Genomic DNA, 18,596 nt, shown 5'->3' with positions numbered 1-18,596 from the left:
CCCTTAACAGCAAAGACAAAACAACAGACAAAATTCAAGCCTTGCTAAAGAGTGTGTGTTTTGTTTTGTTTTTCCTCATCATTAGACATTTTATTACGAACAGGTCACAAGTCTCGCTTGAAAAATCTTCTCAGTACTATTATCATGAAGAAGGTAAAGGAAATCATACTATATCTACTCAATATATTTTATCAATGCAGATTACAGCTGCCCAGCTCCTCCACAATGTGTAAGATTCACAAATAAACATCAACAGGTTGGGGCTGTTTGGTTGGTTGTTGTTTTGTTGACTTTTTTTTTTTGGAGGGGGGAGCCGGGGCATTACACATACATCAGTGAGACTGATAAAAACAAAGAAAAGTCAAGTCATGGAAGTAGGCAGGAATCCAATTCTACTCCAAATATGCAGAGCCCATTCTACGTATTTTGTGCATTTTATCCTCAATTATTTAAATTTGTCCAAGAATTAACAGTCTATAGTTTTAATAACAAAAACGAAAAGAAAATTAGGAGCTTACCCCTGCCAGCCAGCTGAACCCATTTTACAGGAACTTGTTAATCCTCACAACACTCATATGAAGTAAATAAATATAATTTCCATTTTTTAGAGATGGAGAAGAGAGATGATGTAAGCAGTCGCAGTTGTTTTCTAAATGAACCATATGTCACAATAATACATATGAGATCTTGACCCATCAAGATGCTGTCTGTAACTAGACTAGCTTGAGTCACACATTCTGCTTTTCTGATCATGGGTTGCATCTTCTTTATGATCCTCACAAATATTTGGAAATTTGCATAAATGCAGAGATCTGAGAGACTGTTGCTGCTTCTGTTTCTTTTGATCATGAGGCTGCTGATAGGTTTTCCTCTCCTACTAGCAGCAGCCCTTAAAAGACTAAAGTACATAAAGGAAGGACAAAGCATTAAGTGAGACCACAAAGCATTTCGGAGACTGGAACGTGTGATTAAATGACAGTCTGAACAAAGACAATTGGAAAGTAGCGTTAAAGTAGACAGGTGTGCATCAAAACTCCTCAGCAGGCTGAGCTGAGATGGCAGAACGATGAGGGAGGGCGTTTATTTCCTAAATAAGAGCTTGATGAAAAATTTGAGAAGTCAAACATTCACCTAGTAAGAGTAGAAGTAGTATCACAACACATCAAGATTCTGAGCACTATGTATTTTACTGGAAATAATTAAATGTAACGATAGGAGTAACTGCTTTAATGGAAGAAAGAAACATCTTTCCAGGATTTTTAGTAGTGTTTCCTCCCTTCACATTTCTTTAAATGGCTGGATATATCTGATGTTTCAAAATACAAATATACAAAATAAAGAGTACGAACCTCTGAATCTCCGTTTTCACCAGAATACAATCACGCATTGTAAGTTATATAGTAGGCGCGATTCATGTACAAACTCAGAAAAGGTTCTTTCACATATGAAAAGCTGTATAAAGGGGGGAAAAAAACACTAACCCAAAACAAGGGGAGAATATTCAAGGGGTGTGGGAATAAAGGAACTGTTCTAAGGTATACAGGCAGTGTTATGTGTATTACTGAACCAAAAAACCAAAAAAAAAAAAAAAATCAGGTTCTGAAAGAAGAGAAGACTCAAAACTGGAGATGAATGCGATGTCAAGAGCCAGCAATCTTCCATGAAGCATGAAATGGTGAAACAATCCATGCATGAATGCTGCTCAAAAACAAAAGCCTGGTAGTCATTCTGTCAACGGAATTCTCTAAACACTTTTTACTTTCAGTAAGATGGAGCAAGCATGACAGAATTTAAAGTCACTAAAACAAGCATGAGGGCAATCCCACTTACGAAGGGGGAGTTGTGAAGATATATTCCAAATTTCAATAAAATGAGTCATCTCACCCAACTTTACAGAAATATCTTATACTTTATTTGTGCCTACAGTGTAAAATCTTCCTCTCCACCCATCGGTTCTTTACAGTTAGGGATGGAATTGCCTGCCAAGGTCTGTGTTTCCCAAGTAACATTAGTAAAACCTTTCTGTAAGAACTAGCTCGGTAAGAAACTTTTATCGGTATCTATAACATAGCTGCTTTTTTCGTTTCTATTTAGAGCCAGCAATCCTAAACTACCTGCCGGCAGAACAACTAAGCAACAGGCAATTAAATCAGTAAGGAAATTAATTTATAATAACAATCGGAAAAGTTTGCTGTTAAATGTTTACCAAAAGCATGTTACTATTACTTCAACCAAGAAAGAAACTGTCAAATTATAATGCTTCCTTATGCCGGGGTGTCTACCAGTAGGAAGCTCAGAAAAAAACAATTTTAATGAAACACACCTTATATCAAACCCATGACTTGCCCCTAGACAGTTCTTAGCTATACACACATAAGAAAAATTCACTTTGTTCAATACAACACATTGAAATATATGCAAAATCCTCTCCTTTCCTCCCACTCAAAACATTACAGCTATGATAGCTGATGACAAAGATAAGATAAAATGACTGGAAGCACAAATAGCATTGTTGCGTAGCAACTGTTGATGTACATATGGTGATGTTTATGGAACAGAATGTAGTTCATATTTAATGCAGAAATAATACTGAAACCAGCTTAGACAGCAAGACCTAGACAGCAAGGGACAAGCGTGCTTTGGATCCCTCTGCAGTCATCACAGAAGCCACAATTCCCGCCAGCTTTGCTAAACCGACATTCAGGAAGACCAGCCCAGGTCTCAGCGATCTGCCCAGCAGTGAAGACGACGCAACGTCACACACGTGCAAACAGCCTTGCAAAGGAAGGAGGGAGATACTTTGCAACTACTACTTTCAGAGTGCATTGTAGTACTCTCTGTTATTCATTAGAGCTATTTCAAAATACAGAAACAGGAAAAGAAACAGGAGGAACCTCAGAGTTAGTCTAAACAGAAAGTACATCATGTGTAAAAGCAAGCATAGACCACATTTTTAATAGGATCCACTTTATCCAACTTTATATTAGCTCAAATCTAATCCAAGCACCACAGAAGATCAGCAATCTGCAATTCATTAGGCTTTAGACATAACAAATGGTACCTCAGAAGACCAAGAAACTGCAATTTATTAGACTTAGGACATTACAAATGGCACCTTAGAACCTACTGCTGCCCATTAACCAACATGGAGCCCCCAGAGATGCAGAGGTCTACAATGTAAGAAGCAAAAGATTTCTTCCAACTGCGACATGAATTAGAAGTTCAGTTAAAACACACAGAAAATCAATTCAGAAGTGTAGAAATCACATCATGAAGAAAATTTTAAATTACTTGTCAAATTTGATCTCTTTTGCTTGCTTTCAGTGACCTGATGAGTCAATGTGAAGTGCTGAATTATCAGGAATATGTAAACTCCCTGCAGCATCTTCCAAGATTACAAAATATTTCAGAGGAAGCTTTGCCATCCCTCATTTATTTTCTGAAAGACCATCAAAAAAGATGGCCACTACAACATAAGGATCCCAGGTCTAGAGGACAGCACACAGAATAGATCTCAAGGCTTTCAATGTGCTCCAAAAAAAGTGGAAACAACAACAACAACAAAAAAACCAAAACCAACCAACCAAACAAAAACTCCACCCTTTACAAAAGAAACCAAACTAGTTTATGCCATTTGCTCCATTTTAGGTAAGTTCAGCCCTCAAGAAGGGTATTGACTGAGAGAAATAGTGCATGAAGCACTTTTTTATCCATATTTCATTTGCATAATTCCTCAAATGCGTCATTCCAGATGCAACATTAGCAATGCCATCTGCAGTTCCATACCAGCTTAATCTTTGGCCCGTGGTTCAAACTGGCATATTGATTCTGTCGTGCGGTGAACTCCGCAAAAGAAAAAGGAACAAGATCACTAGTGCTTTTCACAAAAATAAGCTAGTTATAATTTCAAGACAAATACTGGTCTACCAACGTGAGAAGAAATGAATTTCAGTTTCCTATGACTGTGTCTTACTGTGGACAGACTGATGTGCAAAGATGTGTTAAGTTTTTATTGAGTCTTTTTCCATGGTTGATAAAATTATAGTGTTTTTTCCATGTGGACATTCTGGCATTGTATAGGGTAGCAGCCGTTCTTTCAGTTGGGACATCCATATAGTTTCGTTCCACTCTTCAGACACCTGTTTTCACAGTAGTCATAATTCACTACAAAATTTACTGAAATTGGCTGTGGAGCTCAAAACATATTGGCAATGCACATTTGAACACGAGAGCGTGGCTACAGGAACATGGTGTCTGTAAGAGATCTGACTAGAATTCGGAATATTTGTGTAAAATTCATCTTTACAACCAAAAAAAGTCATGCAGGAAAAGCACATTAAAGTTTATTTTTTATTGTATTGCCAACACCAGCTTTAACACAACAGCAACACATTTTAGCCATTTTGCGTTTAAGCGAGTTTCACGGAAACTCACTGACTGCATGTTATGCTTGCTTATCTCAAGCAAAAACAATTTTGACAGGGTGTATGCTTACTCAATGCTTCATTCCAAACATTTCTCATTTCAGTAACTACCCTTTGCTCCCGATTAATATAATAACTTCTACTCAATAGATCCATGGTCCTTGAATAACATTTTCTAATTGCTAAGAAATGTAGAAATTAATTGATTAAATAAAAATTGGACGGCTTCTAAGTACCTAAAGGTTTCAAGACACTGGTATTACAGATGGTAAAACAGAAATAAATGGGCATCTTTTAGCTACCACACTCTAATGACTTTCATTCTAACTGATGACAAATATTCCACATTCAAGCTAAGCATCTGCACTCACTGCAGCTTATGTTACAAGGTTGTTAAAGCAATATTCTGTATCAAAAGTCACTTTGGGAAGAAAAATCCCATGGGATTTGCAGCAATTATGCAAAAGTCACTAAATGTATACTCCAATACATCTTCACTCCTGAACTCTCTCTTTTTCATCAAGTATTCTGAGGTTGGAGCACAGAGAAATGAAAAAGGATGAGGAACTACAAGAATGCTTGCAACATTCTTGAAAACTTCCTCCCTAGCTCTTTCCACATTTGTAGTCTACGAATTATAAAACCCATTATTTTAAAGGTGTTGCAAGTCACACACATGAAAATACCTTTTTTTTTTTTTTAACGTGAAAAACCACTAATACATTAGTTTCAGAGAGAGGGATAAGAAATGAAAAGTGCCCAAGTTGTACTATAAGAGTGTGTTTCTAAACACAACTGACACAGTCCAGCTACTTGTACCTTAATACCTCAGTGCTCAGACATTACACCTTTAAAACAGATTTTAAAAAGGAGGTGGTCAACTTACTAAGTATTCTACCTCTTAAATATTCTAACTCCATCCTGTGAGTATCAAATAAATGAGGGAGAGAGAATTGTAAAAGTATCACTGGTCATGCTGTAGTTTTCTGCTCCACAAAAGGTAGAGATATCAAAAAAATATTACTATGATTTGTCTTCTGGGGACACCAAAACCTAAGTGCCTGAAGCTGAGATACCTTCTGCAGACAATGAGACATGCTCAGAAGACACCTTCCTTCTCTCTCTAACACCCAGGACATGACGGTGTAATTGCAGCAGAAAACCTTACAGGACACAGGAGTTACATGCAAGGTAGTCTGCTGAACTCATTGTCTAACATGCAATTTCAGACATATGATCTTGAATATTCTAATCAACCATACAGCTAGTGAGCTGAAATTAAGGAAGGCCAAACTGCTGAAATTCAGAGAGAAAAATTATAACCTTAGTGCTGCACTCTTTGGTATTATGACTTTACTAAGCTTTAACACGCTTAAACCATATACACGCTTCAAGAAAATGTGGCGAACGGATGTGTTTATTGCTAAAATGGGTCTGTTGAACTGGACAGAAGAATCAGCATTCTTATAAAACTATATTCACAGCAGAGACCAATTCAAGGAGAAAAAAAAATTAATTGATCCAAAAACTACATGGGAACACAAAAACATTTTTCTAGTGAAAACCCTACAGGTTTCACCATGTACTGCACTCCACACTCTCTGTTCTCTTCAGCAGACCCACAGCTGAAACATACAGGATAACCCCATGTGGAGAACTTCAATTAGTTGTTGAATCACATGAAAAGAAGAGACAGACACACAAAAAAAGTACAACAGGGTCATGTATGCAAATAACAACAAAACAGAGCAAAAATCAGACCTCCGAGTCTTCTGGCCTTTACAGCATTCAGTTTATTGAAAACATGTATACTGAAATTGTAACAAAAAACTAATTCTGACTTACCTACTGAACTTTCTGTGAACACTGTTAAGGTCTGTCCTCCCACACTTTGCAAAATAAATGGGTGTTCCCTTGGTGCACTAACTGAAGTGGGTTTTCCTCCAATATCACTGATGCTTGCGAGCTCTTCATTCAAAGTAAATGACACCTAGCAGTCACAGTTACCACAGTGTTACTAAACAGATTCAATTACACAGCTTTACGAGTTATGGGGAAACAAAAGAGAGAAAACACAAGTAGTATAACACATTTCCATTTCAAAAATATAAAGAGTGGGATAAGAGTCTTACTATATCGATCTCTTGTTGAAATACAGAATTCAAAGCTTTTATGTACTTAGTAAAATGTACTTATCTTTAAAAAAAAATGTAAATTACTTCCTCCTGAAGTCAGAGAACAATTTGATTTTACTTACTAAAATGTAATGCATAATAGGTTTTCAGACATTGTTCAGTATGAGTGCTTTTAAAATGCTTCACACAGCCAGTGGAGTTCCAGAAAGAAGTGCTAACGTACCACAGCAAATGTTATTAGCCCGGGGACTCCTGAATTGTGTGCAGCCCAGGAGAGGTTAAAATATGGCTCCTTTGCTATGCTTACATTGTATGCCCAATACAGAAGCTGAGGAGGTATTGGGGGGCAGGGTAACCAGAATCCCTGGCCTTAAGACACAGCAAGAAATGTGAAGAGGGACATTTCAGACCAGCACTGTGTGCTCTACCTGTACGTCCTGCCATGCAGTGACAGGGTCCCTGGGAAGCCACCCATTCTCATGGGGTTCCTCACCACTTGGCTCCACACAGACTGCAAAATAAGCTTTATGCTTCTAGTCAGTATCAAGATTTTGGTGTGGAGCTCACAAAATTAGGGAGGTTCGTTCGTATTCCAGCCTAGAAGAGTTCAGTCAAACATCCAAACCTCCAGTAGAACTTTCTCCACTTATCCTAAAAGTAGTTTAGCCAGGTTATCAAACAGCAAATACAACATGCTTCTCTGGCATTTTTCTGTCCACAGTTTCTTCCAATTCAGTGACAGATATCTACACGGTACATGAAGTAATTTAAACTAATCCAACTTGCCTTATCTCCTATAAAATATAGAGGAAGTTACTGTCATTCACTGAGGCTGCTAATAAAAGCAGTTACCTTTGCAGGAAAACCTTCAAATTGTTCTATATTTAGTAGGACCAAATTCTAACTACAAAACTGAATACTTCCTGAAATTGTAACCTTCCATCTCCAACTTCGCTTGCTTTATTATCATCCTCCTTAGTTCTCAGATAGCCTTTTGCACTAACTCATCTGGAAATGTTTAGAGAGAAGGTCCCTACTACGCTGCTTACAGATGGGTAAATAAACTTAGGGAACAAAGAGACTTGACAGAAGTCTTGCAGTAAATCGATGGGCAGAGCTACAAACAGAATTCTCTCCTCCTGATTCTGTGGTACAATGCTTCATTACAGGTGTAACAAAAAATAGGTGACATTGAAACCAACACATTCTAAACAATTTTTAGAATTCAAAATATAACACATTCACAGCTTTCGTATTTAGTAATTACTTACTTCTGTTCTTCCTTGATTTCTGCAAAAGAAAATATTTAATATTTTAGTTTCCATAATCTAATTCCACAAGTCTAGCTTCCCTGGAAAAAAAGCAAATTCAAATTCTAGTTTTGTTACTCATCTTTACTCCCAAGATTCTCAATTTTTTTTGTTAGACTGATGCCCAAGAAAAAAATGGGAAAAGTCGGCAGGTGAGAACAGAAGTAGCAAAATAGCACACGTAAGTTAAAGAACATTCTCCAATTAGATGTGCATATTTCTTGGATTTAAGAAAACAAACATAATGTAATGGGATACAGCCATTCCTCAGTATAATTTCATATAATGTCTATTCATAATCACTACACAAGCAAGTACCATTCAGGTATCAGAGAAATATGCACAGCATTCGCAAGAAACAGGATTATGTATTATAAGAGCTGTGACCTAATCAATTTTACTGCAGGTAACTTCTTCTAAGAATTGCAACCAATAAAGTTGCAATTGCAAACCAATAAAGGTACAGTAAAGGCTTACTTGGTAATCCTTAGTTTTCCCACTTCACCTCTTCCTGAAGCTTTATTCCACTGCTGTGACAAGTATTTGGGGACCTAAAAAGAGAAGACAGGTTTCAAGAAAAGCAGATTTTAAAATTCTATATAAATCATGTATGTGTAAATACTTCAAATGTTTCACCCTGATCACTTCAGAAAACAGTGTGAGCTAAATATATTATAGTAGACAATATAGAACCATAGAAAGGTTTGTGTTTGAAGGGACCTTCAAAGCTCATCTTGTCCAACTCCCCTGCAATGAGCAGGGACATCTTCAACTCAGTCACGGTACTCAGAGCCCCGTCCAACCTGGCCTTGAATGTTTCCAGGGATAGGGCATCTACCATCTCTCTGGGAACCCTAGGCCACTGTTTAACCACCCTCAGTGTAACAAATTTCTTCCTTGCATCTAGCCTGAATCTCCCCTTTTAGTTTAAAACCATTACCCCTTGCCCTGTCGAACCAGGCCCTGCTAAAATGTCTGTCCCCATCTTTCTTATAGGCCCCTTTTAAGTACTGAAAGGCCACAACAAGGTCTCCCCGGAGCCTTCTCTTCTCCAGGCTGAACAACCCCAACTCTCTCAGCCTGTCCTCACAGCAGAGCTGTTCCCGCCCTCTGACCATTTTTGTGGCCTCCTCTGGCCCCTCTCCAATAAGTCCATGTCTTTCCTGTACTGAGGGCTCCAGAGCTGGATGCAGGACTCCGGGTGGGGTCTCACCAGAGCAGAGGGGCAGAATCACCTCCCCCAACCTGCTGGCCACGCTGCTTTTGATGCAGCCCAGGGTATGGGTGGCCTCCTGCGCTGCAAGCGCACAGCTGGGTCACATCCAGCTTTTCACCCACCAGTACCCCCAAGTCCTCCTCACAGGGTTGCTCCCAGTCCCTTCACCGCCCAGCCTGTATTTATACAGGGGGCTGCCCCGACCCAGGTGCAGGACCTTGTACTTGGCCTTCTTGAACCTCATGAGGTTCACATGGGCCCACTTCTCAAGCTGCTATATAATATATATATTTTGTTAGGGAAAACAAAGAATAATGTAGCACAAAAATAAGGCTGGTGTAGAGTTCCAGATTTCCCAAATGAAGGAAAAATCTTGAATCTTACTATTATCCAATCCAAACAGTATCATATTCTTAAACTAAGATGTCCCAATAATTTCATCAGGTAAAACTGTATTTTTAAATATTCATTAGAAATTATAATCTCTCTGGGGAAAACAAACAAACAAACAAAACCAAATAAACAAAAAAAGCAACAAAAAAAACCCCACAATGATGAGAAGTTAGGCAATTACAACTCGGAGACCAAAAGGTGCTGTAAAGGTAAGGTTTAGGGTTTAGGAATCTCAGCTAAATTGAGCAGCAAACCACAGCCCTTCTCCCACCTGATGTCCATTTCTCCAACAGCAGAACCACCCCAGGCAGATCTGCCTCCCATCACTCATTCCCACCCCTCCACCGGATTGGTAAAACTCTTTGTGCAGCTGGTCAGTACATAGAAAGAGCAGACTGATCTGGCTGGGAGGTGTCAGAGACTGTGTTTTAGCTGTGTTGATTTTGTATTTAGCAGGTGGAACAACCAAACCAGTTCCCCAAACCATTTCCCCAAAGGGCTGCACAAAGCAGAGGTCAGTGCAGGGACAGGAACAAGCTTAACCTGATACATCCAAGGAATAAAAGCTGCTCCAGTGATGCTGACTGACCTACACACAAATTCCTACAGGTTTTGGTATATGAGCCTCAGGTGACCTGGGCTTATGATGGACAGTAAAGGCACCTACATAAGCAACCAACAAGCTGGGAGCTGGCTTTCCAAGCAGACACTTCTTTTCTCTTTTCCCATCAATGTAGCATGAGCCGAAATCACAGCCTGCCTCTCCACTCTCTGGCCAAAAAACTATCAGCTAACTACTGCCAGGAAAACCAGACCCCAACAGCTGGCACTTCCATGGCCAGCCTCAATGCCTTGCTGCTGCTGCTGTGTCACACACCCACACTCCTCAGACTCCCAGATGCATCCCAGATGTGACAACACATGCACACCTGTGAGGAGCAGCAACAGCATTTCTTTTTTCTGGAGACAGTAGTGCCAGGCGAATGTGTCCATTGCTCAGAGTTACCACGGTTCTCCTTAAAGACCAGGCAAGCTTAAAGATGACAACAACATTTATTCCATGTAATCAAAAGTTTGTTTTGATATCTGGTGCTATCGCTGATGAACTTCTATAAATCTGCACAGTTCCCCAGGACTTCAAAAAGTGTCCTGTGCTGGTGGCTGCCACTGCCCTGCCCCAGATAGGAGCTGCCAGCTCACCCCATGTGTCAGTGTGCCCAGCACTGCTGAGGCGCTTCAGGCTTCTCAGTTTAAGCCCAGAGGAACAAGGAACTTCTCTACCTTCTCTGCTCCACCGCATGGCATCAATTCCAGCCACATCTGCCCTTCCTTGCAAGAAGCCAGCTCCACCAGTTATAAGTGCAGTGTGCAATGTTTTGCAGATCACAGGCTTTTCCCCCACTATTCAGCCATTACAACTGTCTTTTCTATGATGGCTTTTTGGAAAAACTGAACACGACACATTAGTACAACAAATGGGAGATTGGAACAATTTCCCCTCTACACACAAGCTATTAGATGTTAAAGTACTTCGGCACATCAAGAGATGTAATGCAGACCTGAGGCAATAAGGGCAATCTCACATCTGACTATGTAAAACTAACTGTAAGATCTTCAAGTGATAGGGAAATTACAGACTTTTTTCAAGAGGAAATAGCTGAAAGCAGTCTAATAGAAGCCACCACTTCCTATAAATCCTTTTCTTTCTCTAAGGATGCAGCACTTTCTGGGAGAACATCGTCTTAAAGACTTAGAGTAGTCTCAGTGTCTATCAAAACAGTGACTTGTTAAAGGAAAAAACATTACTGTTCCAATGCCATGTACTAAAGAAGTACTTTGATACAGGAATTTTTTATCTTTTTTCTTCACGTGCTCATGACACATCAGGACAAACCTACGTTCTTTAACTTTGCAGCAACGTTCTTTACTGGTGCAGCAAACTTTATTCTGGCTCACACAGTCCACAGCTACTGAAAACATCTGTGCATCTGTATAGAAAAACAGTGTGAGACACAGCCAGTGAGAAAGAGAAATGTTGTAAGCTCTGCCTGTGGCATTTGCTGTTTCGAGCAGTAAAGAGGGACTTCATAGTCTGACTTTTGTCTTGCATAGCATAAAACTAAGCCAAGTTTCACTGCACAGCTGAGGAGGCAAAGAACCTGTTCCAGGAACTTGCTGACAAACAACAACCTGCTAACTTCCTAAAGCTCAAATGAATTTAACAATAACCTTGCATTTACCTGTTCTTCACAAAAACCCAGAAAACACCTTGGTACTGGTGCTTAGCACTTTCCTTTAGTCTCACAGCATCCCATGAAGTACTGTGGAGTAGCTAGAAAATCCAGATGTCCTCCAGATGCTCTGCCAAACTAAATGGCAGTCCAGGTTTCCATAAAGTCCTGGATCACTGGGTCCAAAATGCCACAAATGCACAACAGAAAGCCATGAACTGGCACAATCTCTTGATTTTTTTTTCCACAGTTTTCAAAGCGGTCATTTTCTACAGCAGATTTCATGTCAGATCAGATATAATTTTCTTTCTAAGGCCAAGATAAATGCCATGACGTGCCCCAGCTGACTCAATAGAAATATTATTATGTGCTCTCACCTAATCTGTATCTAATTTATACTGCCAGGTAATAAGGTAGACACACATCCCATATGAGTGGACAAGGAGTGAAAGACTCTCATGCTGTTAAAATCACTGACTTGCTATTTAATATAATCAGACAGGGAATTTATTCAGATTAAGAGGTTGCAGATCAATCACACTTCCTTCAGCTGCATGGGGAAACAGTCTCAAAGAGTGCAATTAATCATCTTTCTGCTGGCTTGTCTGCAATCAAGGGCTATGCAGAGAGAGAAAAAAGGTTATGAAGGACTGTGATCAAAGGATTACTTTTAGCTGTACAGAGTTACTTCAGTTAAAACCAGATGGTACTCTCAAACCCACATGCTGAACTCTGTAGCTCCATGCTAACGGCATAAACAGTCACAGGAAAGATTAAATAAAGCTTTACATACTGCAGATATCTTCATTTGCTATTTTCTTTTAATTTTAGCATAATAAAAATTTAACTTACAGGGAACAGTTAGTTTTCAAACTCTTCACACTCCTTGAAAGAAAGTCCAGGAAAGAAGAACAACCCACTTTTACAGAGCAGAAAAAAATTTCAAAGATCCCACAGCAGGATTTTGAAAAATATACACCCACAGAAAGCCTGACTTGTGGACAGAGTACCTGCTATACCGAAAGGCTACTGCACGTTTTCAAGACAGCTGGCCTTCATCCTGGGATTTGTAGGTAAGAAAACTCTTCTCTCCAAAAACCATACCATTTAATTACAAGAAGAAACCCGACGTACTAAGGAGCATCATGTCAAGGCCCCTTCAGGCTGCTGTTTCCTTCCTGCTACTCACATCACACGACCACCCAGGCTCCAGTACACAAGGGACACTGCAGGTAGCATGTGACACGAGGGGCCGTGCTCCACACATCTTTCAACTTATTCACAGCTTCCTATCTGCCTTTAGAACAAAACACACAAGCAGCCCACCTGTAACAACCTACTTCCAATTTTCTGTATGAAATAAAATCAGCTCTTTCTCTATATAGCAATCTGTATGCAGTAAGTACATCAGAAAGTAAGGCTGATGTCAGGTTCTACGTTTTTGTTTTCCTTTGAACATACAAAAAAGAAATTATATAAAGATACCATTTTTCTAAATATAGATCAATACAGCAGATTAAATTAAAAAAAATCACTCAAGGAACAAGAAATTAACAATTCTAATGGCTAATGCTAAATGGGCTTTACTTCACCACAAGTACATAACCAACAGTTTTGATAATATTTCCCTATCTTAGCTTTCACTGAAAACACAGAAAAAATATTCCAGTTGCTTTCTGGGTTGGTACTAAAGGTACTCAATTCCTCATACCTCCTCTTACTGCTCATGCTTCTAAAGTACTCATTACTACATTTTTAAATTGCCCGTTAAGTAGTCTCTCTGGAATCCTTCCTGTGCTATCATAATACATGCTAAAAGGAAATTAAATAAGCTAAGTTTTTTATTCCAGCAGAACTGATTGCTCTTTCCCTCAAAGGAAGGATAAATTGGGCCTCATTATCCTAGCTAGTGAAGATAAAAAGTACAGGTGCTACATACTGTCGTGCCTCTGAGCGTGTTGAAGGTCCTAGTAAGAAGGATGGTTGTTTCCAAGATCGCATCCGAAGAAATTCAAAGGATAAAATCCTGCACATCCTTTGCTACTGTCTACCAACATTAGCAACTTTGTAATTCATTTTATTTCTATTATACAAGAAGATGGCCAAATAATAAAATCAGACCACATGCAAGAAGGATTACATTAACACTTACCTGGAAGAGCAATATTTCCATGTTTCTTTCAGTCTCGTTTTCTCACTAAAACAGGCAGCACCCTGTGTTCAGAGTGGCATCAACTAGAAGCACAGATGTGCCTGAAAATTCCTGGCTTGCTTCAAGAACCACTGAACCATATCGGACTAAAGTACGAGTAAGTTCAGCGTCCTGTCTCCAAATGCCACCAACAGCAGTGATTACAGCAGAGAAGGAGAACTTAAGACAAAAAGATATTTCCCCAGCATGCTCTTCTAATTACTGTGATCTTTGACTCAGAAGCCTTGAAGTATGGGAGAATATTCATTTTTAATATCTCAATTAGATTTTCTTGCCTGAATTTATCTAATGCCTTTTTGAGCTTCTGTAAAGTTTTGACATTCACAACTTCCTATCACAACAAGTTCCAAAACTTAACTACATATTGTGTAAAATAGTAGTATCTCCTTTGTTTGCTCTGAGCCCCACCAGATAAGCTAATGTGATACACCCTTAATTCTTTTCTTAGAACTGACTCTTCCCTACTCATTTCTTCCTTATCCACCTGTGACATTACTCATTACTCTACAGACCTCTGTAAGATTTCCAAATCAATCTTTTTGCCAGCCTGAAAGGTAACAATGTATTTACGAGTTTCATCCATAGCCACCATTCCTTGCTCCCTAGATTATCCCTGCTGGTCTTTTCTGTGCTGTTTTTAGGTCTACTGTGTACTTTCCACAATGGAGGATGAGACCAGAACTACACACAGTATTCAGGCTACAGGCAGTATGTATATAATAGCAATGCATAGTAACACGCATAATATTTTCTCTTTTGTTTTCTGTATCTTTTGTAATCATGCCCAATGTTGAATCTGCTCTTTTGACATTATATTCTCAGTTACTATTTACTGTGAAACTAAACCTCCTTTCTAATGACAACAACCAGCAGAGACCAAATCACTGTGTAACTATTAGAATAGTTTTTCCCTATCCATATCAGATAAGATTTTTCAACTCTGTATTTTATTTGCCATTTTATCATCCTGTTACCCAGTATCATTATATACTTCTGCAGCTTTCTACTTTCAGCTTTCATTTTTACTGACCTGGATAAGCTATTACACTTAGAGCACTATGCAGCGTTCATTGCAGTTTCACAAAACCAGATGTTGAAGTGTCAGTATGAAAGAGGAAGCCAGATGGAGCGACCTACTCACCACCAGAAATTCTGCAGAGCAAAGCAAGTCTGAAATTCCCCACCATTTTCAAGGGCCACAATAAGATGGTTTGGTAGCTTACATATGATGGTGTCACACCCCCTCGCCCCCCAGGACCAGTATTTGGGTACTGTCCTGTCCCCACAGGTTATTTCAAGTGGAAGGTCTGAGCCTTTTCCCTCCCTCCCCAAAGGAGGAAGAGGAGGAGGCTATAGTTTCTCCCCAGACAGACCAAATACAGGTCAAGAAAAATAGCAGCACATCCACAGGGGACCAGAAGGGGGCCAAGGCACATACTCCCCAAACCTGCCGTGAGTCTCCTCTTCCCTGAGCCAACGTTTGCTGTTGCCAGCAGAAGCAGCCAAGCCACCTTGACAGAAAGATCCTCCACAACACAGAGCTGAGGAAGAGACAGTGGCGGCCGAGTCGGCAGCAGCAGACGTGAGCATGGCCCTGCTCCGGACAGGTGCTTGGGTTTAACATGCTGAGCTTTTAATCTTTTCATAGCACCTTCACTACAGCTGTACTTCTGTAGCACCAATGTAAGCTGCAGTGGCAAGACACAGGCATTTATTCTCCCTGTGGGTTCGTTTTTTGTTTTGGTTTGTTTGTTTGGTTGTTGCTTTGGGGTTTTTTTGTTTGGTTTGGGTTTGGTTTTGCTGTTGTTGGTTTTTTTTCTTTGTGTGTGCGGTTGGCTTGGTGGTTTTTTTTTTGTTTGTTTAGTTTGTTTTTTGATCAGGATGTGAATTTGGGAGCACTCAAACTTTCTGCAACTCTCAGAGTTTTGGGAAAACAGGAGTTACGCTGCCACGTTTGTTACCCCTAATAAAACACAAGCCAAGGAGAACTCTCAGGCAACCCAATTTTACCTGTTTTTGTGCACCTCACCCCAGCAGCTCCCCGGGCAGACGCCGCGCGTCACTGCTCGCCCACCCCCGCTCCCACGGGAAGGGAAACCGGGCCACCGGCTGCCCGGGGCCACCGGCCAACCCTGGCCCCACGCCGCAGGCCGGCTCCCCCCCGCGGCCCAGGCACGGCCCTGCTCCCCGCTGCCGACCGGCGCCCCCCGGGCACAGCGGGAATGGAAGGGGAGGCCCGGCCGCCACAGGCCGCGCCGGGCCTAGGGGAGCGCCGGCAGCTTCTCACCTTCACCAGCCACATGCCCGTGTTCTGCTTGGCCCCGGTGAGGTCCAGCTCGCCCTTCTCACTCATGGTGGGGCAGGTGGCCCGGCTGAGGCGGAGGACGAGGCGGGCGGACGGTGCCTCCTGCTGCCGCGGCCACTGTACCAGTCCGGACCCGCAGAGCAGCGCACTCCCGGAGGACGGTGGCCCGCGGTGGCCAAACCTCCTCCGCTCGCGGAGCACGGCGGGGCAGAGCGGGACGACGTGCCTCCAGTGCGACGGGGCTACGGGTTCGAGTCCCCGCCCCGGCGCGGCCGCGGGCAGGGCGGGGCCTCGACATGGGGGCCACAGAAAGTTACTTTCTCTCTATACACGAAAGGCTATCCTGGCATGCTGGAAAACGGCAGCAGCATGCAAAATGATCTAGAGAAACTGGAAGAGCAGTGTGCAGAGAGTAGACGCGGCCATGACAGTGTTCTCTGGTGTGGATGGGAAATGGCAGGCTGGGGAGCAGCTCCGGGGAGAGGGGTCAAAGCATCATTGTGTGCCCAAATCTCACTCAAGCGAGGAAAAAAGAGCAGATGAATCATTTACCATGGATAAAAAGTGAATTATTAGGCTTAGCTTTCTGCGAAGAGCACTCACGTGAAGCATTGGAGCAGACTGTCTGAAGATGGGATGGCCCCTCAGGCACTGAAAATGTCTTAAGTCAGGAGAAAACAAGTGTCTGCCAGTTCAGCGTTGAGATGGGGGTATTTGGCTTTGGTGACCTTGCTAGGTCCCCATTTTATGGCTCTGTCCTTATTGCTGGGGGAGGTTTCCTAATGTCTAGACTGTTTCCCTTGTAGCAGTTTAAGCTCATTATTTCTCTTCTATCCATTGTGCACACAGAAGGCATTTTATTACCTTCCTCTCTGCAGTTTTACTTTATCCCTTCACTGAGATGTATCCCTTTGGTTTGTCTCCACTTACACTAAACAGCCTTAGTTATTTCAATTTTGTCTCATAGGTCATATTTTCTAGACCTCTGGTCATGCCTGTTGCTCTCTGAATCCTCCTGGGTACAGGTTTACATCCTCCTTGAAGTCTGGTTGCACACAGCGAAGGTCATACTCTGTCTGAGACTGCACCAGCAGCAAGCAGGGAATATTTCTGGTACAGTATGCAAGACATTGCTCATCTGGCTTGCAGAAAGCTATCTCAGTATTACATCTCAGATATGATAGTCTGTCTTTCTAATTATAGGCAAGCATCTAGGTAACCAAGGAGCTCAATACTTTTATGTAAGTCTGAAGGAACAACAGCTAACATTGAGCTATTCCAATTAGGATTAATTAAATTTAAAAATTACTTTTGTTTTTACACTGGAACTGTATACGTCTGCAGAACTCATCTGGGTGGATGAAACATGCTGTTAGTCAGCTTCCACTCAAAATTCAGATTTCATTAAAACAACCTTCCACAGACACGACAGAGGCATCTCCTCAAATGTTAACAAAAATGGAAGCAGATGCATCTCAACAGCAGTAAAACCAGCCACTATTTGTGGGACTGTGCAACCTCCAAAGGTCATACGCCTAAGACCCTTAGGTTCTGTTCAGCCGGAAAAAGGGTGGATTTGCACAAACACCATCGCTTTACAGTTTGCTTTTGGGTCCTACTCCACTGATTCTCTGTGCTGTACAGAAGACAGTTTGTTCCTGGGGTCTCTTTGAGAAAAAAAAAAACAGTGAATGCCTCTAAGAGAAAGCCAGAGGCACAGCTGGATATCCAAGAATGTATGGATGCAGCCGTATCCTGCCTCACTCTTTTGTTACCCAGCACAGTATTCCAGCATAACTCCAAGAAACACTTCACCCTCAACTGCAACCAAAAGTTCTCAGGCCATTTTTCAGGACACATGCTGTTCCTCACCCTGCTATAAAACAACTTGGTGATGGGTCTGGCAGAAATGAGTGACTCAGTGAAATGATTTTTCTAGAATCACGGAATGGTTGAGTTGACCTTTAAAGATCACCTAGTTCCAACCCCCCTTGCCATGAGCTCTCCACTAGACCAGGTTGCTCAGAGCCCCGTCCAGCCTGGCCTTGAACACTTCCAGGGATGGGGCATCCACAGCTTCTCTGGGCAGCCTGCTCCAGAGTCTCACCACCCTCATTGTAAAACATTTGTTCCTTATGTCCAATCTAAACCTACTTGCTTACAGTTTAAAACCGTCGTCCCTTGTCCTGTCACTACTGGCCCCAGGAAAAAGTCCCTCTGTCCTTCTTATAAGCCCCATTTATATATTGAAAGGCCACAATAAGGTCTCCCCGGAGCCTTCTCTTCTCCAGGCTGAACAACCCCAACTCTCTCAGCCTGTCCTCATAGGAGAGGTGCTCCATCTCTCTGATCATTTTTGCAGCCTCCTCT

At 41.4% G+C, this 18,596-nt stretch overlaps 1 protein-coding gene across 2 annotated transcripts in view; it reads right to left on the bottom strand.

Annotated features, from left to right (window-relative positions):
* The window catches only part of GTF2F2 (general transcription factor IIF subunit 2), a 95,655-nt gene extending 79,254 nt beyond the window's left edge, over window positions 1–16,401 (bottom strand). For both annotated transcript variants that reach the window (XM_065644868.1, XM_065644875.1), the window contains exons 1-4: window positions 16,209–16,401; window positions 8,347–8,420; window positions 7,831–7,849; window positions 6,270–6,414 (exon numbers count right to left, since the gene is read on the bottom strand). In XM_065644868.1, the coding sequence (XP_065500940.1) occupies window positions 6,270–6,414; window positions 7,831–7,849; window positions 8,347–8,420; window positions 16,209–16,274 (304 nt within the window). In that variant the 5' untranslated portion in view covers window positions 16,275–16,401. The remainder of the gene's footprint in view (window positions 1–6,269; window positions 6,415–7,830; window positions 7,850–8,346; window positions 8,421–16,208) is intronic.
* Between the last annotated feature and the right edge of the window lie 2,195 nt (window positions 16,402–18,596).

Source organism: Caloenas nicobarica, chromosome 1, assembly GCF_036013445.1.
Source record: "Caloenas nicobarica isolate bCalNic1 chromosome 1, bCalNic1.hap1, whole genome shotgun sequence".
NCBI classification, from domain to species: Eukaryota; Metazoa; Chordata; class Aves; order Columbiformes; family Columbidae; genus Caloenas; species Caloenas nicobarica.
Note: the sequence above shows the minus strand (reverse complement) of the source record. Positions and strands in the feature narration are given on the sequence as shown.